The sequence below is a fragment of the Pelophylax lessonae genome (genome assembly GCF_965119305.1).
Source record: "Pelophylax lessonae genome assembly, chromosome: 13".
Classification (NCBI taxonomy): domain Eukaryota; kingdom Metazoa; phylum Chordata; class Amphibia; order Anura; family Ranidae; genus Pelophylax; species Pelophylax lessonae.
The window spans coordinates 171,095,401-171,119,863 of NC_138780.1; the positions used below are offsets into that span (position 1 = coordinate 171,095,401).

A 24,463-nucleotide genomic window follows, 5' to 3' on the forward strand; every position below is an offset into this window, starting at 1 on the left:
AAAAGTCGGTGGTCGAATGATCAGTCGATATTCTAATCGTGTATTCAGGCCAATACTATTAATCAAGCAGGTGCAGGAGGGGAGAGAGGAGGTCATCTTCCCAGGTAAAACCATTCGTTCTCCCAGATGGAAAAAAACAGATGCTGTATAAAGGATATGGTGAAGAGCCCAATGTGTACCGCTATGTACCGTGTACCGCTATGATGGACTACTGGCACAATGTGGAAAAGCCAGGAATGTATTTTGCAGCCAAGGATGCAAAAAGGCACAAAAAGTCAGAGATGTATATGCTGCCAAAAGTTACATGAGGCCGTGGGCTCGCTGATCAATCCTGGGAGACTCAGCCAGAGGATGGGTAGCCTAAGCTTCCGGACAGTGCACCAGATGCGATGTCACGGCCGCTGTGGTCACTGGTGCGTGTTGGGACACCAGGGGATAGCAACAATGTTCTGTGGAGCAATCTCTCAGGAGGTTTTCGTCGTGACCATGCGTTTCGGGTGTGGCCCATCTTCAGGTCAAAGGCAGCCTATGAGTGTTTAAATAGGAAATGCATGGGGAGCCAAATTAATTCCTAAAGGCAGAATGATCTTCTTTCTCCTCCTCCAGTATAACCATTTAAATAACAACATGAATACTTCACAAGCATAAAATGTAAAAACACTAGACAATATAATAGAATTACAGTATATTCACTGAATTGTATATCCTATTCAGAAATGTATTACAAATAAAAATTAAATATAAGATAAAATGTATTATATACACTGCTCCAAAAAATTAAAGGAACACTTTGAAAACACATCAGATCTCAATGGGGGAAAATATCATGCTGGATATCTATACTGATATGGCCTGGGTAATGTGTTAGGAAAGAAAGGATGCCCCATTGTATGATGGACATTAAAATGATCAGAGGGCTGAATTCAAAGACACCCCCAAAATCAAAGTGAAAAAATGATGCAGCAAGTTAGTCCATTTTGCTAAAATTTCATTGCAGCAACTCAAAATGGTATTTAGTAGTTTGTATGGCCCCCTCGTGCTTGTATGCATGCCTGACAACATCAGGGAATGCTCCTAATGAGATGATGGATGGTGTCCTCGGGTATTTCCTCCCAGATCTGGACCAGGGCATCACTGAGCCCCTGAACAGCAGTCTAGTGACCTGGCAGCATCAGATGGACCGAAACATAATGTGTTCTATTGTATTTAGGTCAGGCGAATGCGGGGGCCATTCAATGGTATCAATTCCTTCATCCTCCAGGAACTGGCTGCATACTCTCGCCACATGAGGCCGTCGTGCATTGTCGTGCACCAGGAGGAACCCAGGACACACTGACAATGAGTCCAAGGATTTCTTCCCTATACCTAATGGCAGTCAAGGTTGCATTGTCTAGCCTGTAGAGGTCTGTGCATCCCTCCATGGATATGCCACCCCAGGCCATCATTGACCCACCACCAAACTGGTCATGCTGAATGATGTTACAGGCCATGGCTTCCCCAGACCCTTTCATTCTATCACATGTGCTCAGGGTGAACCTGCTCTCATCTGAAATGCACAGGGCACCAGTGGCAGACCTGCCAATCCTGGTGTTCATTGACAAATGCCAATCAAGCTTCATGGTGCCGGGCAGTGATCACAGGGCCCACTAGAGGACCTCGGGCCCTCAGGCCACCCTCATGAAGTCTGTTTCTGATTGTTTAGTCAGTGACATTCACACCAGTGGCCTGCTGGAGGTCATTTTGTAGGGCTCTGGCAGTGTTCATCCTGTTCCTCCTTGCACACAGGAGCAGATCCCAGTCCTGCTGGTGGATTAATGACCTTCTATGGCCCTGTCCAGCTCTCCTAGAGTAACTGACTGTCTCCTGGACTCTCCTCGATGCTCTTGAGATTGTGCTGGGAGACACAGCAAACCTTCTGGAAACGGCACATATTGATGTGCCATCCTGGAGGAGTTGGACTGCCTGTGCAACCTCTATAGGGTCCAGATATCACCTCATGCTACCAGTAGTGACACTGATCCTAGCCAAATCAAAACTAGTGAAAAACAGTCAGAAAAGATGAGTAGGGAAAAAAATGTCAGTGGCCTGTAAAACCATTCCTATAAAACTATTCCCATCTAGTGCACCTGTTGCTAATTGCATTAACACCACAGCAGCTGAAACTGATTAAAAACCCCCTCTGATACCTAACTGACCAGACCAATATCCCAGGTGTTTAATTAACTTGATACTATACTCTGGTTAAAAAGTGTTCCTTTAATATTTTGGGGAGTATATATCAAAACCAGTGCTTTGGCCAAGAAACTAACGCCAGCCCCCGGCGAACGCACTGGTTTTGATATACGGTATATAAATAATTTTATCTTATATTTAATTCTTATTACATTTCTGTCACAGTTCTCGCTGTGGCTTTCAGACGGTCAGGCGCGGCCACTGCTAAGTAGCTAGCGGGGGTTTGAACCTGCGTACCTTGATGTTATGTCCTGTTATCCTACCTCTGAGCCACACTTCAGCTCATATGGATCCAGTCTTGTTTATCTGACATTGCCTGCAGCACTAGGGGCTGGACTTTAACTGTGTATACTCCTGTCTCTCATTGTCCACCTGAAGCTAATTGCTCATTTATAGCAAGGTATAAAACACTGCCTCTCCCTGAGAGCAGTGTCAGTTCATTGATCATTGTTCCTGTTTGACAGACTTAGATCCTGTGTTCCAGACTGACTCCGGCTTCTGTCCGTACCTTTGCTCCTTGTTGATCCTGCGACCTTATCTTCCTCCCATCTCCAGATCCTTATCCGGACTTGTGTCATCCAGTGACTACAGTTATTCCTGGACTTCCCTTCCATTGTATTCCTGCTGGTCCTGCTTATTGGAGCACCTTTCCTGCCAAGCCCCCGTGCACAGATTCACAGCCCAGGTGGCTTCCTTACCTGGTCACCTTGGACTGTGGATATCTGCAAGGGTGAGCATACATCTTTGCGTTATAGACTCCAACAAAGGTAAGCCCTGACAATTTCTCTATAGTATATACAATTCAGTGAATATAATTCTATTAAATTGTCTAGTGTTTTTACGTTTTATGCTTGTACAGTATTCACGTTGTTATTTTAATGGTTATGCTGGAGGAGGAGAAAGGAGATCATTCTGCCTTTAAGAATTAATTTGGCTCCCCATGCATTTCCTATCTAAACTCCCAGAGGCTGCCTTTGTAACATGACCTGAAGATGGGCCACACCCAAAACATGTCATCATGACGACAGCCTCCTGAGAGATTGCTCCACAGAACATTGTTGCTATCCCCTGGTATCCCAACATGCACCGCATCCAGTGACCACAGTGACCACAGTGGCCATGACATCGCATCTGGTGCCCTGTCCGGAAGCTTAGGTTACCCATCCTCTGTCTGAGTCTCCAAGGATTGATCAGCGAGCCCGCGGCCTTGCTGCACAGCCTTATGTCTTTTTTGGCTGCCATATACATCTCTAGCTTTTTGTGCCTTTTTGCATCCTTACCTGCAAAATACATCCCTGGCTTTTCCACATTGTGCCAGTAGTCCATCATAGCGGTACACATTGGGCTCTTCGCCATATCCTTTATACAGCATCTGTTTTTTCCCATTTGGGAGAATGAGTGGTTTTACCTGGGAAGACGACCTCCTCTCTCCCCTCCAGCACCTGCTTAATTAATGGTATGTGTTTTCAGGTTTTCAAGTCACGTCAATGTGGGATTATTGCAATATGTGATTGACATTTACACAGTCCAGTCTGTTCACACAGGAGCCTTTTTATCTTTTTTAAGTTTGTTGTTGGACCAATAAACATTTTATATGTTTGCATTACCGGTGGTTTTGATCTTTCACGCATGTGGAACTACAATTACCAGCCACCAGCTTTCACAACACTGGTTTTTGGCTTTACATACTTATAGAATTCCTCAGCGCTTTATTTGAGGATCTTTGTGGTTAAATTGATATGCTTGGGCATCATAATTGGTGCTACCGGTTTTACCTCCCAGATGTGAGGGATTTCAGTTTGGTTCCACCATATGATATGAACTGAGTATCATTGCACACCGCCTGAATTTTGTAATTTAAATGTCTTTATTAAATTATACCATTTATATGACAGTTGTATGAAAGGACCATATTTTCTTACCTGTGCAAACACTTTTCCAATACAGGCCCGTGGTCCCAGAGAAAATGGAAAATATGAGAAGTATGGCCTGAGAAGAAAAAAGACATATACCAAGAAATGTACAGGTCTTTTACTATATGGTGCTGCCAATAGAGGTATAGGAATTTGTCATTGTTTTCTTCAAGAGTGGCAGTTGGCTATTTCTGGACTGTTTTTTAAGTCAGTGACCCGAAACAAGCACACATTCTGATCTTGCATACTTGTTTCAGGTCATTGCCTCTGAAAGTACTAAAGTCAATGGCAAAGTATGGTAGCCCGGCAACTAGTATGTAGACAGGTGCAGTCTACTTTCTCCGCTGTAGGTGGCTCTTTTCCACAGCAGCACTGCAGTTGGAAACTAAGTCAAAAGGAACATGTTTCCTCTATGGTTTCTTGCATCACTGGGGAAGCTATACAACTGGATGCTGCCATCCCAAGTGACTCCAGTAGCCATCTTGGGTTAGGCAGAGCTTATTTAAGGCCTTGACTCCCAGGCTTGGTATGCATGTTGCGAGTGGGTAGGTACAGGTACGCTGCCTGGTAGGGACAGAACTAGCGGCAGGGAAAGGTTCCTGACAAGGACGGAAAGCTTAGGGCTTGCAAATCTTTTGAACAACTTCCCAAATTAGGCAAGAGACAGCCAGGCTGAATTCTGCCCCTCCTAACAGGCACTGTCAGTGCAGCTGAAACCTGCTCTCTATACGCTGTTGGATCTGTGAGGATTAGGTTAGGTTGCCTTCTCACCGGGTGTATTGTGAACTGTCTCTGCATTTTTTTCAATACAAGTTCTTTCATCACACTGGGCCTGTGTGTGCTATTGGGTATAGCTGAAGGGTGAACCGTGTATTATTTAGGGTTCGGTCATCATGTCGGGCAGGCACAACAATAGCCGACAAAAAAATCGGGTATGATGGCGCTCCGGGACAAAATGACATAAAAAGAAAGAAAGAACTTGGATGCTGCTCGGGATCTGGATGATAAGCTTGTTTATTAAAATCAATAAAATAAGCTCCTGGTCAGGGGGAAACCAAAGGTGTGCCAAGGATGTAGTACTAAGCATGTAGACATGGTACCAAAGGAGATAACTCAAAGAGCAAGGAGGACCCAGAGGCAGGAAAACAACGCCTTACCACCTGTAAGGTCTGGACGGTGTGTCACCTGTTGATGGACTGACAGCCTCGATCGAATCGGGAACCTTCGCTGCGGGTGAGTCTCCGGATGGGGCGATGCCTGGGGTGAGAAGAGGTTGATGGGGGGGGTAGAATGCTCAAACCCCGACCTACAGCTCCGGTGGCAGTGCGCGCCCGAGGTGGCAGCGGCCGCTGCTCGTCAGTCCCTGCTGACGCGGCGCCGGGAGATGACGTCACCAGGTGCCTAGCGCCGGCGTGCGCACCAGGGGCTGAACCAACGATGTAGCCGGAAGTGTGGAGGTAGCTCACCAACGACCCGGCTCTTACACAACCAAAGGATCACCTGGCGGGGCTATTGGGGAATGCCACAATTGGAGGGAAATGACATGTTTCGGGCCGAGCCCTTCTTCAGATCTCCTGTGGCTAACTAAAAGGGCACATTTATAGGGTATGAGGAGGAAGAGGCGTTGCCCCCCACCTTGTGTCAAATCATGATAAATACAGAACAACAACATAATAACATGACTAAACAAAAACGACAAATATCATAAAAAATTATTGGAAGAAAAATATGAACAATATATGAAAAATATAAAAAATATATATAATAAATATATAAAAAAAAAAAAAAATTTTTAAAAAAATGAAAAATGACAGATGACGACCTCGAGCCCAACCAAAATGAATGTTACACCACAGTGTAAGCGTCGAGCTCCTCGTTCAACCCATGGGGGGACAGAGTATTGAGCTTATAAATCCAGAACAAAGCAAGGAGAGACGTTCATTGCTGGACAAGGAACCCTTGGGTACGCACTCAACCGCCCACACCCTAAGGTCCTGTACTAGGCCCTTATGGTGGGTGGCAAAGTGTCGGGGCACACTGTGGGGTGGTTTCCCATTTTTTGTATTTAGTCCCTGCAAAATACCTCTACGGTGCTCACCAATCCGTGTCCGCAGGTGACGGATGGTGCGGCCAACGTAAAGTAAATTGCAAGGACATTGTAATATGTAAACCACATATTCTGTGGTGCAGGTGATGAATTGGCGTATACTGTAGCTCTTGCCAGAGGAGTCACAGAAGGATTCACGGCCATGCTGAATAAAGCAACATGTGAGGCACCCTCTCTTCCTACGCGATGAACGTCTCTCCTTGCTTTGCAAGAGAGAGACGTTCTGGATTTATAAGCTCAATACTCTGTCCCCCCATGGGTTGAACGAGGAGCTCGACGCTTACACTGTGGTGTAACATTCATTTTGGTTGGGCTCGAGGTCGTCATCTGTCATTTTTCATTTTTTAAAAATTTTTTTTTTTTTTATATATATTTATTATATATATTTTTTATATTTTTCATATATTGTTCATATTTTTCTTCCAATAATTTTTTATGATATTTGTCGTTTTTGTTTAGTCATGTTATTATGTTGTTGTTCTGTATTTATCATGATTTGACACAAGGTGGAGCCAGAGAGTGGGGGGCAACGCCTCTTCCTCCTCATACCCTATAAATGTGCCCTTTTAGTTAGCCACAGGAGATCTGAAGAAGGGCTCAGCCCGAAACATGTCATTTCCCTCCAATTGTGGCATTCCCCAATAGCCCCGCCAGGTGATCCTTTGGTTGTGTAAGAGCCGGGTCGTTGGTGAGCTACCTCCACACTTCCGGCTACATCGTTGGTTCAGCCCCTGGTGCGCACGCCGGCGCTAGGCACCTGGTGACGTCATCTCCCGGCGCCGCGTCAGCAGGGACTGACGAGCAGCGGCCGCTGCCACCTCGGGCGCGCACCGCCACCGGAGCTGTAGGTCGGGGTTTGAGCATTCTACCCCCCCATCAACCTCTTCTCACCCCAGGCATCGCCCCATCCGGAGACTCACCCGCAGCGAAGGTTCCCGATTCGATCGAGGCTGTCAGTCCATCAACAGGTGACACACCGTCCAGACCTTACAGGTGGTAAGGCGTTGTTTTCCTGCCTCTGGGTCCTCCTTGCTCTTTGAGTTATCTCCTTTGGTACCATGTCTACATGCTTAGTACTACATCCTTGGCACACCATTGGTTTCCCCCTGACCAGGAGCTTATTTTATTGATTTTAATAAACAAGCTTATCATCCAGATCCCGAGCAGCATCCAAGTTCTTTCTTTCTTTTTATGTCATTTTGTCCCGGAGCGCCATCATACCCGATTTTTTTGTGTTGCTATTCTCTCCACCCAGTTGGGATCTGGGTTAGGGTAGGCAGCAGCCCGGACTTGGACGTGATATTTAAGGTGGACCCCCTTGGGACATTGTCCGACCCCATTATCCCAGCCCCGCCGTCTGACCACCGCAACCACAGCGCCAGGACTTTTTGTTTATACTTACAACAATAGCCGAGAACACCTCAGTCCTCAGTAATCAGAAGAAAAAAGCTGATTACTGTAAAGGCCAAAGTTACGTTTTTTGAAGCAAATCAATGCACAGACAAGCCTACAAGATGGATCCAGCCCTAACGCATTTCACTCCTAACTGGAGCTTTTTGTAGAGCCTATGATTAAGCTCCAGTTAGGAATGAAATGTGGTAGGGTTGGTTGCACCTGGTGGACTTGCCAGTCCATTGACTTGCTTCAATACCTTTGCTTTTACAGTGAGCGACTATGTCTCCCTTTTATTCTGAGGTCTAGGGTGTTTTATGTGGAGTGGTTCACAACTGTGGGAAGCCTGCTCCTTTTGCCGGGTGGCAGGAGAGAAAGGTGAAGCCTACAGTGGAATGTTACTCTCTTTACACAATATTAGCCGAGGACAGTTCTTACTCTGCAGCATCAGGGTGGAACCGATCTGGGTTGAAGACAAGGGGGTCCTGGTAAAACTGCTCCATCCTTCCCATGACGTATGAGTTGAACTGCAGTGGGAACAAATCAATGTATATTAGAGTGTGACCTCATCTACACTGGGGAAAAAAACAGCCAAACACCAGTAGCATTTTGTTTGAAGGTTTGTATAAAAAAACAACAAAATCAATCATCAGACCATTCGGGGGCAACATCATGGACTTGACTTTGGGTGATTTTTTTTTTTTTTATTATTGCTTTACCAATATATTGAGCAAAGTATTTATTGGTATTACAGATTATAAATGTATTAAAATAATACAAAATGTTTATTTATCTCGTACAGGTGACATTTCCTGAGGGAATACTGAATTGTTTGAATGTATTAAATTGGTCTTCAACCCAAATAAATACACTCAATATACTACAGTGAAAACGTTATTTGCATTTGTTCTTCTATTAACATATAGTTTATCTAAATAATTTTTGTAATAAGGAAATCACGGTTTTCCAAGCTCATGAACGTTACAATAATTACAATACTTGTAACCAGCTAAAAAAAACACAATCAAATTTAGAATTTTATTTTTTTTGTTCAGGTGAGTCAACAAATTTTCCACCCTTCTCCTTCAATTTTCCAGCTCACTATGGTCAAAAATAATTGTGAATTTATACCCACTAAAGTAAAACTAAAGACAACTTTTTTTTTAGTTTCTGATAGAGTGCAGAAATGTTACAACAACATCTGTCAGGTCTGTAATGCTGTCTGTGACCCCTTTCATAAAATTCACCCACTATATTTGTCACGTTTATCATTATCAGCAATAATGAAAGAAAATCCCAAATTTTGGCTTGTCCCTAGAAGAGTAATACAGCAGACATCTTATGGTGACAGTGACAATAGTTCTGGTGACAACCTGGGATTTCCCTCACTTTGGAGGGATTTCTTCTCTTTTGCTATTTTGACTACGGAGTAAACAATGAAGGGAAATCTCCCCAATGAGACACAGATAGCAAAAAGAAAAGCCTGCCCTGGCAAAAAGAAAAGGGGCACCTGCCCTGGGCGCAATGGTTTACTGTAAGGATGGGGATGCCTTCCTTCTTTTACAAGGCTGACAAAAGTAGTGACAGTGGCAGTAATTTTGACAAGTGAGTGACTGCTGGGTGTAGGATCTTCTAAGCTTGCACATCAGGAAGGGGGGGGGGGGGCAGAGTTTGGCATCTTTGCCCTGGGTGCTGGATGACTATGCCCCTGCACTGCTGACAGGGTTATAACACCCTATTCTATTCAAAATGGAAAAAAAAATGTTTTTTAATTTTTACTGGCCAGCTAAAGACAGGTCAGCAACTATAGAGGTTCTAACCACATTTGCTACAAATAAAAAAAAATGATCTTGCATAAGTTAAAAAAAGTTACCAGAACATCCCTCTGAACTGCTCCATATGGGCAAGTTTGACAGGCAGTGCTGCTTGTCATACTCTGTGGGTCAAGTTTCTCTGCAGATTTAGAGATAAAGAGTTTGGCATTATTATAAGCCCATTCACAATACTATGTTTATAGCAACTTCCAAAACTTTATCTTCTTGAATCAGCAATCACAATTTCTTCCCAAAGGTTCCAGATGATCTTTAGGAACTTTATGAAACGTACCATCACAGTGACGTGAGCGGGAATCTTTACACCATGAAGGACTATTTCTTTATCCAATGCTCGTGATGTTCCAGGTGCTGGTGAGTATAATCTCAAAGTTTCCTTTAGAACCTAAAAAGTGACATATTTTTCAGGGGACAATATACTGTGGATCAGATCTTATACATCTTGTGTCTTGATGATCAGTATTTGGGAGGGTATAATTGCACTGACAATTTAGCAGAGATGCAAAATTTGGAAATGTGATGTGAATGTGACCTGTTCACTGGTGTCTATTTTGCTCCTGGACAGAGGACATACCTCTACTGTATGGAAAACTGTTTAGGTGTGTGACATTCGTGGTGCATAATAAATATCTTCTTTTTTTTTTTTTTTGGAGGGGGGACAGATTTGCTTTAAGGCATATCCACTAGCTGGGTATGTTTACTACCTAAACCTCTTTGGATGAGATCATGTAACCAATGCCTCAAGTCACAATGTGGCAAGCTCCAAATGGAGGTAGAGGAAATTATTTCTCCAACATAGCTTTTGTATGCTTCTTTGATCAATTTCAAATTTATTATGGTAGTGTTACGATAAATGGGAATATATTGTCTATACCTTTCTTCCTGCTCATTGCTGGGAACTATAGGCACCTTAAGTCAAAGGCATTCTGCCCAGATGATTTCATACTGATATGAAGAAGAGGGGAATTTCCTCAGACCTGCCTTGGTTTTACCTGTTGTTTCTGATCAATAAACATTTTAAATCGATCCCCAAGTGGTATGAACTTTTGTACTAGATGTTTTTTTAATGGTTAACATGGGAGCTTTCTAAAGTTTGGGGTATATTTATACTTTAAGTACATGGTGATATTCACACATGCATGTGGCTTAAATACTAAACAGTCAAATTATAGTTAGCACATTTTTAAAATATTAAAGTGCATATATAATGTTGAATATGAATAAATGTAGATTAATAAGAAGAGGAGAATTTTTTTAATGTAATAAAATATTATTGCATATACTGTACCTGTGATAAATATTGCAGTTTTTCAAGATCCTCAGATTCAATGTCAATTTTTGAACCGATAATTTCATCTGCTTCATCCTGGGCTCTGCAATTAAAAAAAAAGATTGCACCATGTCTAAAAAAGCCTTTTTTTATATTCAATAATAGCCATGGTTATTCATGTTATAATAACACATATATGTGTCTTGTATTGGGACAAAAGAATAATGTACCCACAAACTATTGTTTTATGTTGACAATTTACGTATAAGTGATAAAAGCAGACCTAAAGTTAATCCTGCCATTCACCTTTCTTGTTCTAAACTGACCACACAAAACATAGAAGCTGATCCGTGTTAGCGTGGTCAGTTTTTATTTTTTGGCTGGCCATTCAGAGGTGCAGGACGCTGTGCAGACACACAGCATGCCTGTATTGGGTAGTTTGAGCATCCACCATGCCCCTCCTAATCACAGCTTGCCTCTGGCACACACCCTCTTCCAATCACAGCCTGCCTCTGGCATACACCCTCTTCCAATCACAGCCTGCCTCCTAAAAAACACCCCCTACACAAGCACAGCCTGCATCTTGCCTCAGGGAGAACAGGCTATGGCAGTGATGGCGACATTTGGCACCCCAGATGTTTTGGAACTACATTTCCCATGATGCTCAACTACACTGCAGAGTGCATGAGCATCATGGTAAATGTAGTTCCAAAACATCTGGGGTGCTAAGGTTCACCATCACTGGGCTATGGAATAGATGCACATGGAGTGTCTTCACTGTCTCCTCTAACCCCTCCCGCCACTATCAGGAAGAAGAGATGCATGGTCACGTGAACTTTTAACCTTGTAAAAAAGGTACTAAAGCTAATTTCTGAAACTAAGCAAAAAAAGTTTTGGTACCTTCTTCCAATGACCACCAATGTAAGGAGGCCCTTCTTCCAATGACCACCAATGTAAGGAGGCCCTTCTTCTAATGACCACTGATGTAAGGAGGCCCTTCTTCCAATGACCACCAATGTAAGGAGGCCATTCTTCCAATGACCACCAATGTAAGGAGGCCATTCTTCCAATGACCACCAATGTAAGGATGCCCTTCTTCTAATGACCACCAATGTAAGGAGGCCCTTCTTCTAATGACCACACAAACATAAGGGAGTCCTTCTCCAACTGATTATCAATTTAAGAGAGCTCATCACTATCCAGGGGAAAACTAACATTTTTTTTCATTATTATTACTGAAATATATTATAATATAATACATAATATTATTTAAAGCTCTGTGTGTCAAATACTTTACACCACATTCCCTATTCTTTAAAATATTTTGACTCACTTTTTCAGGATTTCAGGTTTTTGGGCTAGTTCCATCACCGCAAAGGAGAGCAGATTTGCAGTTGTTTCTTGTCCTATAACAGAGGTGATGTTTTTTTCTTTGTACACCACTTACATATGCCTCTGCACTAGACCTCAAGTTGCAGATAAAAGTAAACATTTACCTCCAATTATCAGGGTAACAAAGTTATCCACTAAACTCTCCAAACACTCCCGGTCATTTTCCAAGCCTGCAATGAAAAGATATATGAAAGTTTTATGACAAACTTTACATGTCATTTTGCAATCGGGTAGTAGCTACAGAATAGTTTGTTTTTCTTTTGCTTTTTTTAAGGGCTATGTGTTGCAGAGGCGCCTTGACATGTTCATGAATCTTCCAAATATATTTGCAAAGTAAGACCTCTAATAACCGGTGCATCTATAACAATTGTGTTTGGACTTGCAGACCATGCTGGTGTCACAGTCAAGGGTCAGGCTCAGAGGCCAGTAGCTATAACAGTTTAGGTTTACACAGAAACCTGCAGGATAATGCACAAGTAGATCCCCTTGACAGGTGGTTTGGGGTCTAAGCACTAGCTGGTCTTTACCAGAGTTCCTGATTGTGATAATGTGTTTCGTTGAATGCTAGTACCAGGTCATGGACCTCAGGATCGCCCCAGCAGGAGATGAACAAGCCAGGATCCAGTAGCAGATGTAGAAGATACTGATCAAGCAAAAGCATAGTCAGTAAACTACCAAAGGTCAGTAACAAGTGGTTACAGGTTGGGATTAAGCCAAAAGTCAGTAACAAGTAGTAATGAAGACATGGATGGCAACATGAGTGAAAAGAGCAAGATGTTGGCTGGGAAAGAGCACAATAATCTGACAAACAGGAAGTGCAAAGGCATGGCTTAAATAGGAAATTCATGAGGAGAATAGGGATGGGCTCTGTGTTCGACTCAAACATCAGCTGTTCGTGTATTTACTGAACACACAAACAAATAGGGCGCTCAGTGGGAAGTTCGCCAGCCGATGAGCGCCCCATAATGCACTGAGCTGTTGCAGGGCATTGATTGCTGATGATTGGCCAAAGCATGCACCTGACCTGTATGGTTTGGCCAATCACAGCACAATGTCCTGTCAGAGCCATGATTGGCCAAAGGCAGGGTGCCTTTAGCCAATCATGGCTCAGGGGCTTAGTCCACGTCCCATACTATATAAGGCTGCTGCTTACAAGGCAGCCGTGTATAGTGTGTTACAATAGAGATTAGGCAGGTAGTTAGTGGATAGTGTGTTGAGTCAGTTTAGTGCAGTCAGTGTAGTGTGCAGACATACTTCACTTTAAAATGTATAGATAAGTTGTAGTCCTGGGTCCCCTCTCAGTGCTCCCCAAGTTTTGTGTCCCTGTCACTTATAGTTTTGGAGCAGTGCCATGTAAAGCTGACCAATATTTCTTATAGATGCCAATATTAACCACTTGCCGACCGCTTACTATATATATACAGTGGCAGGGTGGCTCGTACAGGCAAAATAACGTATGGGTACGTCGTTCGCCTAGGGGCAACTAGGGGGTAAGCGCGCCACCGGCAGCGCGCTCCCACCCCTGATCATCAGCGGGGAAGCCGATGCGTGTGTCAGGCGGCTCCGATTGCCGCCTGACACCCGCGATCGCTCCCCGCTGAGAAAGAAGGACGTTCGGAATGGTCATAGAGCCCATGGGATCCTTCTATATAGGATCACATGTCTCTATGGTTATTTCAGAAGTCACGCCCCCCCACAGTTAGAATCACTCCCCTAGGCTCACATTTAACCCCTTGTTCACCCAAAGGGTTAACCCCTTCCCTGTCAGTGTCATTATTACAGTAACAGTGCATATTTTTAGCACTGATTACTGTAGTAATGTCACCTGTCCCCTTAAAAGTGTCAAAAATGTCAGTTAGGGGTCCGATCTGTCCGCCGCTGTGTCGCAGTCCTGCAAAAAATTGCAGATCGCCACCATTACTAGTAAAAATAAGAAAAAAACAATAAAAATGACATACATTTTTACGTAGTTAGTAGACGCAATAACTTTTGCGCAAACCAATCAAAATACGCTTATTGTGATTTTTTTTTATCACCAAAAATATGTAGCAGAAAACAAATTGGCCTAAAATGTTAAAAAATTTAGATTTTTACATTTTTTTTTTGGAGAATGTTATATAGCATAATGTGAAAAATATTGTTTTTTTTTTTCCAAAATTGTCGCTCTTTTTTTGTTAATAGCCCAAAAAATAAAACCAGCACAGGTGATCAAATACCACCAAAAGAAAGCTCTATTTGTGGGAAAAAAAGAACGTCAATTTTATCTGGGTACAGCTTTGCACGACCGCACAATTGTCCGTTAAAGTAACGCAGTGCCAAATCGCAAAATAGGGCCTGGTCATTAAGGGGGCAAATCCGGTCTTAAAGTGATTAAAGACAGGGAGCAGTGCCATGTCAAGCTGACCAATCTTTCCCATAGACGTCAGTGTTGAGGACAGGGAGCAGTGGCATGTCAAGCAGATCAAGATTTGCCATAGACATCAATGGTAAAGACAGGGAGCTGTGCCATGCCAAGCTGACCAATATTTCCCATAGATGCCAATGAGCGCTGAAAGCTGAAAATTGGTCTAGGCAGGAAGGAGGTAAAAATGCCCTGTATTTAAGTGGTTAAGGGGAGTCTTATGACAGAATTTAAAAAATAAAACAGCATGGGGTCCCCCCAAAATCTATACCAAGCCCTTGGGGTCTGGTACAGATTTTAATGGGAACTCCAAAATGTAAAAAATAAACAGCGTGGGGTCCCCCCCAAAATCCCTAGCAGGCCCTTATCCGAGGACTTTTGATTTTTCATGTTCGTGTCCCATAGACTTTAATAGAGTTTGCATGTTCGCTAGAACTTTTTCCCTGCTCGAGATGTTCTGGTGCGAACCGAACAGGGGGGTGTTCGGGCCATCACTAGAGGAGCACACCCTAATCACCCTGTGTGGTGCAGACTCCCCCTGGTTAGAACCCTGATATTTCACCAAAGCCCTCTAACGGGGCTCCAACAAAATTGTAAAAAATAATGAAAAAATAAAACGGAATGACACTGTCCACTGCCCTACTGACATCGTCCATTTCTCTGTTGGCACCATCAGTATGGACAATATATGTCCGAGCTTTGGGGTGCACACCCTAATGCAATAGGCTGTGCACACCTATGGTCCTGACAGCTGGGTTTTTAATAGGAAAGACCAACCTCGCCTTTCCATATTGTGAATGACTGTGTCTAAAATGTAATCTGTATCAGTAGGGGAAGCATCTATCCTCTTAATCATTCCGCTGTATTGTTGTAACTTAACTCTTCCATAGGTCTAATCACAATAAAGACTATACATTTTAGTTCCACAAAATCCAGACTTTCACTAAAATGTTATTAGGTTTTTAAAATTTTTTTGTACTTCTAATGTTTTAAATGTTATCTTTGCCCACTTTACGGAAATGTATCCTCACTTCTTTTGCTGTCTGACACTTCCCCCCCTTTACAGTAAGGGAGGGAAAATCTCACTGATTGGGACATAGACAGCAATTAAAATATCACACCCATAGGCGTGCAAACAAGGTATGTTGGGTGTGCCTGGGCATGCCCTAATGACCCCGTGTGGTAAGATTACCCCCCTGCAGTGCTGCCCCATCCACTCGAGGCTGAGAAGGAGCTGGTAAATATGTCATTGACCGGCCCCTTCCGTTTCTGAATCAACACAGTGAGTGAACTGAACAGTACCGATCACTCTCTGTGTCCATTCATAACTGAAGCACAGTAAACTGTGCATACAATGCCGCTCAGCACAGAGGACTTCCCATTCATTCACTGTCCAGGGCAGCTGAAGCTGCAGAGAAAGGGACTGGGGAATCTCTGTCCTCGGTCCCTTTCTCTGTCTCAAAAGTGAGACATCAAGGATCTGTTTAGACCCCTGATATTTCACCAAAGCCCCTCAATGAAGCTCCGAAAAAATTGTAAAAAAAAATAATATTGTAAAAAATTATTTTAAAAAATTGTAAAAGAAATGAAAAAATAAAATAATAAAAATAAAAAAACACTGCCCTACTGACACCAATCTCTGACCTACTGACACTGTCCACTGTTCTACTAACAATGTCCTCTGCCCTGCCCTACTGACAAAATTGACTGCGCTTCTGACACCAACCTCTGCCCTACTGACACATCCTCTGCTCTACTGACACCATCAACTGCCCTACACTAGTATTTCTTTACATTTATTTATAAGAGTGTGTGTATACATATGCAGACACACAAAACAATACAAAACCACCAGATATTCTAGATCTGGTCTACACAAAAACTAAAGAAGGCTTTGGCTGAAGTTAAGCTTTTATTACATTTTTCTTGGTTGAAGACTGGTGAACCTCTGTATGTTGGACAATTGCTAGCGATTATTAAAACAAACTGATTGTATTTATTTTAGATATTTTCTTCAAATATCAAATGTTGTTTTTGGTAAGGTAATTTGAGCAAAGGATAATCCACGTCACATGTAGGCGTGCTATAACCCTAAAGGGTTATACTATTGACGAGGTTGCTAAACTTTTTTCTAATGCCCACCTAACCACCTGCCCCCTGGACCCTGCTCTCTACGGACACCCTCTGGCTCCATTCTACACTCTCTAACATCTTCAATCTCTAGGCATCATCCCCAACTCTCTAAAACATGCACTAGTCACCCCTATCCTTAATAATCCCTCACTGGACCCCACCATTCCTAACAACCTATGCCCCATCTCCTTTCTCCACTTTTCCTCCAAACTGCTTAAAATTCTGGGTTACGACAGACTGAGCGACCATCTGACTGAGAACAAATTTCTTGATCCCCTTCAGCCCGGATATTGCCATTAACTGGAAACTGATCTCCTTAAACTCACAAACAATCTACTAATAGACAATATTCTGTACTCCTATACTGGACCTCTCTGCTGCCTTTATTATGGTAAACCACCCCCTCCTCCTCAAAAAACTCCACTCCTTTGATGTCCGTGACTGTACTCTTCACTGGTTCTCATCCTATCTATCCCACCACACCTTCAGTGTCAATTACAATTCTACTCCCTCTTCTCCTCTTCCTTTCTCCATATGGGTTCCCCAAGATTCTGTTCTTGGACCCTTCCTATTCTCGATCTACACCTACTCCCTGGGTCAGTTGATTGGCTCCCATGGAAAAAAAACATTTCTACACCGATGACACCCAAATCTATCTCTCTACCCATCAGTTCACTCCATCAATCTCCTCAAGCATCACTAATTTACTAACAGACATATCAGCCTGGATGTCACACCACTTCCTCAAACTGTATCTCCTTTGTTCCCCACAGTGACCCCTCTACTCCTGAGACCCTTGATTTGGTGATCTGTAGGCCACCCAGTTTGACCATGACTGGAGGGGAGTTTATCATCTTCTCCCCCTCCTCTGTGCCAGCTGGACTAGTTTAGATTGTTAATTATGAGAACATTCTAGCAATTTGCCTGTTAGTGTTCGATTTGGCGATACGTGTTAATTGGTTGGACATACTCAACTTGCGATATCAATGTTATTTTTTCTGATGGCATGTTATTATACTAATTTCACTGTATCCTGTTACACAGAATCTATATTCCAAACAGCTCCGGATGAAGTCTGAACACCAGGCGAAACATGTAGATCAATTGGACATATTGGTTTACTTCCCTTTGGAAGCTGTTACTGTATTGTACAGGACGCTCTGCATTGCCTGCACCGTGGTGCGGCTCGTTTGCAGCGTATAGCGTCCTTTTTCCCTTGTTTATCATTCAAATGTATATTTTGTATTGTTCGTTGTATTGTATGTCCTAGGTGGTGAGGTTTTTCCCCCATTCACCCATCACTTGTATCCTCTGATCAATGGTCTCCGCCCATGTTGGTCGGTCGACATATACTTCTGTGGTTTTAATACTTATCAAAAATAAAGCGTTGTTTTTTATTATGGTGCCTTCAAAGTCCATTTATTTTTCCCCCATTTTGTAATACTGTACATTTATTTTGTCTGTCAGCCCATCCCGCACAGCTATTACCTTTTGTATCTCTGTACCCTCCCTCTTAGATTGTAAGCTCTAACGAGCAAAGCTCTCTGATTCCTACTGTATTAAACTGTATTGTAATTGTACTGTCAACTCTTATGTTGTAAAGCGCTGCATAAACTGTCAGCACTATATAAATCCTGTTTTATAATAATAATAATAAAGGACAATGCTAGTCAACACAGACTATATGATCTGAGCCAAATTCTATCCACCCCAAAATAATACAATTATTACAAAGAAAGGTAATAGTGAAACCTTCAGAAGGACTGCATGACCCAGATTTTCCTGTGTTTGTACCTGTTGTGTGGATCATTTGTGCCAGTACATCCTCAGGAGTCTTCTCCTGCTGTTGTTGTGCCTTCAGTCTATTTTTAATACATTCTCTACCTGTGTCACGCAACAGCTTGGCACTTCTTCGGATCTCCAAAATAAGTGTCTGCTTCCATGGAAGAAACTTCAAAAGTGAAAAAAAAAAAAAAAAAAAAAGGAGAGATTTGCTTTTATTCATTGGCAATATTTACAGCGATATTTACATACTACCCAGTCCCAGGAGGGTTCCAGGGCTGAAGGGGCTCTTGCCCTCAGGCTGCCCACACACTGATCAGCTGCTCTTGAAGTCACAGCAGTCCCAGTGCTGAACTTGTTTTGCGCTGACTGCAGAACTGTGACTGTGACTGGGAGTGTACTGGAAGCTGCACTGGGTACTGGCAGTTGTACATTGGCACAAGGTAACCAGATACAAACACAAAGACTTGCCCCATGGTCTTCAGCTGTGTGGCCTTAGGTTGTCTAACGCTAGTTACTACCAGTGGCGGCTGGTGCTCAAAATTTTTGGGGGGGCGCAAAAAGAAAAGTGTAATAGGTATTGCTTCGCGCCAAAAAACGCAGTAAAAAAATTGCGTGACTTTGAAGCTGTGCCCCCTTCAATGCAATGAACACTGTGCTGTGCCCCCTTCAATGCAATAAACACTGTGATGTGCCCCCTTCAATGCAATAAACACTGTGCTGTGCCCCCTTCAATGCAATAAACACTGTGCTGTGCCCCCTTCAATGCAAAAAAACACTGTGCTGTGCCCCCTTCAACACTGTGCTGTGCCCCCTTCAATGCAATGAACACTGTGCTGTGCCCCCTTCAATGCAATGAACACTGTGCTGTGCCCCCTTCAATGCAATGAACACTGTGCTGTGCCCCCTTCAATGCAATAAACACTGTGCTGTGCCCCCTTCAATGCAATAAACACTGTGCTGTGCCCCCTTCAATGCAATGAACACTGTGCTGTGCCCCCTTCAATGCAATGAACACTGTGCTGTGCCCCCTTCAATGCAATGAACACTGTGCTGTGCCCCCTTCAATGCAATAAACACTGTGCTGTGCCCTCTTCAATGCAATAAACACTGTGCTGTGCCCCCTTCAATGCAATAAACACTGTGCTGTGCCCCCTTCAATGCAATAAACACTGTGCTGTGCCCCCTTCAATGCAATGAACACTGTGCTGTGCCCCCTTCAATGCAATAAACACTGTGCTGTGCCAGCTTCAATGCAATGAACACTGTGCTGTGCCCCCACAATGCAGAGTTCAGCGTGCATGCCCCTTTCAATGCAGAGCGCCATAGCATTGTCCCCAATCACTGCAGAGTGCCCACAGCATTGTCCCCCAATGATTGCAGAGTGCCACAGCATTGTACCCCAATGATTGCAGAGTGCCCACAGCATTGTACCCCAATGATTGCAGAGTGCCACAGAATTGTACCCCAATGATTGCCGAGTGCCCACGGCATTGTACCCCAATGATTGCAGAGCGCCACAGCATTGTCCCCCAATGATTGCAGAGCACCACAGCATTGTCCCCCAATGATTGCAGAGTGCCACAGAATTGTACCGCAATGATTGCAGAGTGCCACAGCATTGTCCCCCAATGATTGCAGAGCGCCACAGCATTGTCCCCCAATGATTGCAGAGTGCCCACAGCATTGTACCCCAATGATTGCAGAGTGCCACAGCATTGTACCCCAATGATTGCAGAGTGCCACAGCATTGTACCCCAATGATTGCAGAGTGCCACAGAATTGTACCCCAATGATTGCAGAGTGCCACAGAATTGTACCCCAATGATTGCAGAGTGCCCACAGCATTGTACCACAATAAATGCAGAGTGCCACAGAATTGTACCCCAATGATTGCAGAGTGCCCACAGCATTGTACCCCAATAAATGCAGAGTGCCCACAGCATTGTACCCCAATAAATGCAGAGTGCCCACAGCATTGTACCCCAATAAATGCAGAGTGCCCACAGCATTGTACCCCAATAAATGCAGAGTGCCCACAGCATTGTACCCCAATAAATGCAGAGACCAGCGTGCGTGCTCCCTTCAATTTAATGCACTTACCTGGCGGCGGCGGCGGGTTCTTCCCTCCTCGATCCAGTCCGTCCTCTCTGCGGCGGCGGCGGGAAGGAGAGCGGCTTCTCCCTCGTCCTCCGAGCGGCAGGGACGGTGAGTGACTGACTCACGCACCGGCACCGCCGCCATTGTGACGTCAGGGATCGGATGTCCTGGATGATGATTGGTCCAGGCTGGAGACTGGACCAATCACAGCCAGGATATCCGAAAGTGGGGGTGTCCAATCGCAAGGACTTGCGCTCGGGTTACGCCCCCAGAAGGCAGCCGATCGGCGCCTCTTCTGGGACGTAAACCCCAGCCCCCCCCCCCCCCCCTCTAGCCACCACTTCCATTACAGAGGCCGGCAAACCCAATTTTCTTTTGTAAAACTTTATTTGTTTGCTTTGTCATTTTCTTTTTTCTTTTTTTTTTCTTTTTTTTAGGGGTAGGGGGGCGGCGCCCTGGCGCCCCCTATGCACGGGCCGCCACTGGTTACTACTATTAGAGAAAATTGTCCTTTATCTGTTTACTACTGAGTGTATTGAGGTATCTAATGCCCAAGTTCCCCTCTCCTGTAGAAGTTCTTCAAGCACTAAAATACCAAATGACATACCCTAGACCAGTAATGGCGAACCTTGGCACCCAAGATGTTTTGGAACTACATTTCCCATGATGCTCAACTACACTGCAGAGTGCATGAGCATCATGGGAAAGGTAGTTCTAAAACATCTGGGGTGCCAAGGTTCGCCATCACTGCCCTAGACTTTATTTGAGCCAGTGTGAAACGACTGTTGCTTGTTTGGATGGGCAGCCTCTGTGCTTGTTGGGGAAAATCCAGTTAATAATACCAGTGGCCCCTATGGGGAAAGCGCTACAAAATCTACAAAAAAAAGTTTTGTCTTTAGATGTACTCAAAAAAAAAAAAAAAAGCATGAATATGAAGAATAATATAATTGTTTAAAAAAAAAAAAAACAACAATTTCATTTATTTTGTATTACAAACCTTTACTAGGGGGTTCATGGTCTCCGTCAAACCCTTTATAGCCAGAGAAATGGCTGGAAGAAATGGGCTGTATTCATCCTGCAGGGATTTCAGCTCCAATCCAAAAGCTGCCTGGAATACACATATGCATTTTATTTATGTGATGAAAAATCTTATACCAGTCAGTAGCAACTGCAATCTTCTGTGCAACTCAGGTGGTGCTCCTTAGCAGCACAGAGGTGGTTGAAGCATAACTCCAACTACTTTTTTTGTTTTTAATTTTATCTTTTTTTTTTTCCAAAATTAATTTTATCTTAATAGAATGGAGAATATGTCTATAACATGTCAGATTTATACTGCTCTTCATTTGGGAGAATTTTATGTACTTCCTGTTCTGACTCTTTCACCTGAACAGAAAGTAAGTGGAAATTTAATACTAAGTAAGTATTACTTACTTAGTAAGTAGATTATAATAATAGGGACAATTTTAGACAGCAGCCAATAACCTATCAGTATGCCTTTGGAAGAAACCAATGCAAGCTCATTAAGAACATGCAAACTCCATACACCTAATGTAATAACCACGGCTTGAACTGATGACCCCAGTGCTGCAAAGCATCATTGCTAAAAACTAAGCCACTGTGCTGCCCCTTTCACTTTAACCATCTGACTTAGTGGCCAGAATAATTATGAAGATAAGAACTTTTCTCTGACTATTCCGATCTGCATACATCTTCGGAGTCAGCAAATCAAAAAGTATTGAAGCCAGAAGTGCGGAATAATACCCAAGCAATTTGAATTTTCAGAAGAGGGTTACCAGAGGCAGTCCCCCTATTTCTCCCAGTAAAGATCTACCGTACTTTCACGTCCTATGTTTTTATCCTTGTCATTTCTTATATAATGGCCACATATTTGTAGAAGAGACTATTAGTAGACAATGTAAATTTCTTGGATTAATGAGTACCTTGGCAAGGCCATCCAGCGTGACTCTGCGGAGTATATCATGCATATCAACCTGACACTTTCCATCTGCTTTTTCCACAAGTTTGTCCACCAGCTCCTCAGCCTTCTCATTGATGGGCCCCATTAATCTCATCAGATAGCTGGAATAATAAGGAAAAAAAAAACATCAACCAGTAGCTAATGTATCAATGACTTGCTGTCTGTGGGGAAGCAGTGATCTCACTGAGGAGGTCCAACATGTCCCCTGGAGCCAGAGCTTTCTAATTAGTGGGGAGCCTAAGCTTTGCTGATTGCAGAGCTATAGATCTGACTCTATAAGCAGCCTTTCAGACTTCTTCAGAGAGACTACTGCTTCCACACAGAGAGCAGCATACTGGCAGAGGACTGGCCTTTCTACTTTCTGCACACCTTTTGTTTTAATGCTCCTGGACTGTATTTAGCTGATTTAAACTAAAGGTTTGAATGGACTTTACCCTGACTTTACCCTGACTATAACTCTAAGATTAATTTGCCTACCAATAGGCTACAAGGCTTTTTAGGTACATTGTACATTTATTTAATTTTGCATTCTGTGTGAAGCAGCTTCAGCCAGCAGGTTTGTTTGTATCAAGAGGCCAAGTGATCACCAGGACTGGCTGTCATAGTAGTACCATGACTGGGAACTGCATTAGTTGGCTCCTGACCATCAGTGTGAATCCATTGGCTGTCTAAGAATCAGGAACACACACGAGTGTTCGCATCTTGTTCTAAAGTATAATATGGAGTGACATTCTGCATTGTATGCCCCTTCCCACAGCAACTGTCACTTTTGAAATGACTGCTCGCACAGCTGCCTCATTCATTTACAGAGATCTGTGAATACGTGAACTACAAGTCCTGTCTTCCACCACAGCACAGAGTTGTAGCTCTCACTGGATCATGAGTGTGGTATTCACAGCACTTCTAGTCTATTGACGCTTCCTCCAGTTCTTCAACTGAAAGTCTGTACCTCAGTGCAGACAGGGAGCATGAGGAAGAGTCTGCAGCAGCATGGCATTGCACCCATGATCTACTACAAGCTCCTAAGCAAAAAATAATACATTTATTTTTTTTCTGCTAAGATATGTGCATTTATTTTTTATTTTTTGTAAAAGGTGGAACCTGAAGTGGGTTCTCACAAGAGTGATGGGTAGTGCTCCAATTCTGGCTAGCTTATGTCCGTTTGGAAGTGGAATGCTCCATCCAGAACAGTATTTTAATCTTCCAGTTCTGTTTAGAGTTGGTTTTTACTAGCCCTGTTATGGAACGCTATCATTCCTTGAGTTTTTCTCACTTCCGGTTCCAATTCGGAGTTGGTTTTTACCAGCCCCGGTATGGAACCCAATCATTCCTTGAGTAGTTCTCATTTCCGGTTCTGGTCTGTGCTGGCTCACGGCAGTCTCACGGCAGTCTCCAGGTGGAATGCAATGCTCTACTTGGTGCGCCGCACAGTTCCGGGTTTGCTGATATAAATTGACATTCAGATTCATGCCCCCTGTTGATGTCTATGTTACGAAACGCATAGGGAGGAGCTGGCTCGGCGTGCACGTCGTTCAACCCGGAAGGTCAGCCATCATCTCGCTCTGCACCACTGTCTGTTTTGACTACTGAAAGCGTTTGTGTTTTACATTGTGGTGAGTGCAACTTTTACATTTTGAATAAAGCGATATTTTAAATTAGTACACCATGAGGCTCAATCCTTTTCAATCTGGAACATATGGGACTTTTTCTGTACCTTTTGTGTTATCACAATTTAAGTGCTGCATTTTTTTATTTCATTTTATTGTATACCAGTACTTTATGTAAGCTGCTGTAATATATTAGAAGCACTGGTGTGTGTGCATTTTATATATATATGGATATGGCCGATCTGTCTGCGGCAGGGAGGTTTGTCGGTGCTACAATCTCTTTGATATGGGATCTTTCCTTTTATTGGATATGTATTTTATATC

At 43.4% G+C, this 24,463-nt stretch overlaps 1 protein-coding gene across 1 annotated transcript in view; it reads right to left on the minus strand.

Moving 5' to 3' along the window:
- The window catches only part of LOC309569226 (cholesterol 24-hydroxylase-like), a 49,414-nt gene that overhangs the window by 1,083 nt on the left and 23,868 nt on the right, over positions 1–24,463 (minus strand). The window contains exons 6-14 of the mRNA XM_082274979.1: positions 22,495–22,633; positions 21,552–21,662; positions 18,467–18,623; positions 12,243–12,308; positions 12,080–12,152; positions 10,765–10,849; positions 9,751–9,861; positions 8,083–8,171; positions 4,155–4,221 (exon numbers count right to left, since the gene is read on the minus strand). Coding sequence (XP_082131105.1) covers positions 4,155–4,221; positions 8,083–8,171; positions 9,751–9,861; positions 10,765–10,849; positions 12,080–12,152; positions 12,243–12,308; positions 18,467–18,623; positions 21,552–21,662; positions 22,495–22,633 — 898 coding nt within the window. The remainder of the gene's footprint in view (positions 1–4,154; positions 4,222–8,082; positions 8,172–9,750; positions 9,862–10,764; positions 10,850–12,079; positions 12,153–12,242; positions 12,309–18,466; positions 18,624–21,551; positions 21,663–22,494; positions 22,634–24,463) is intronic.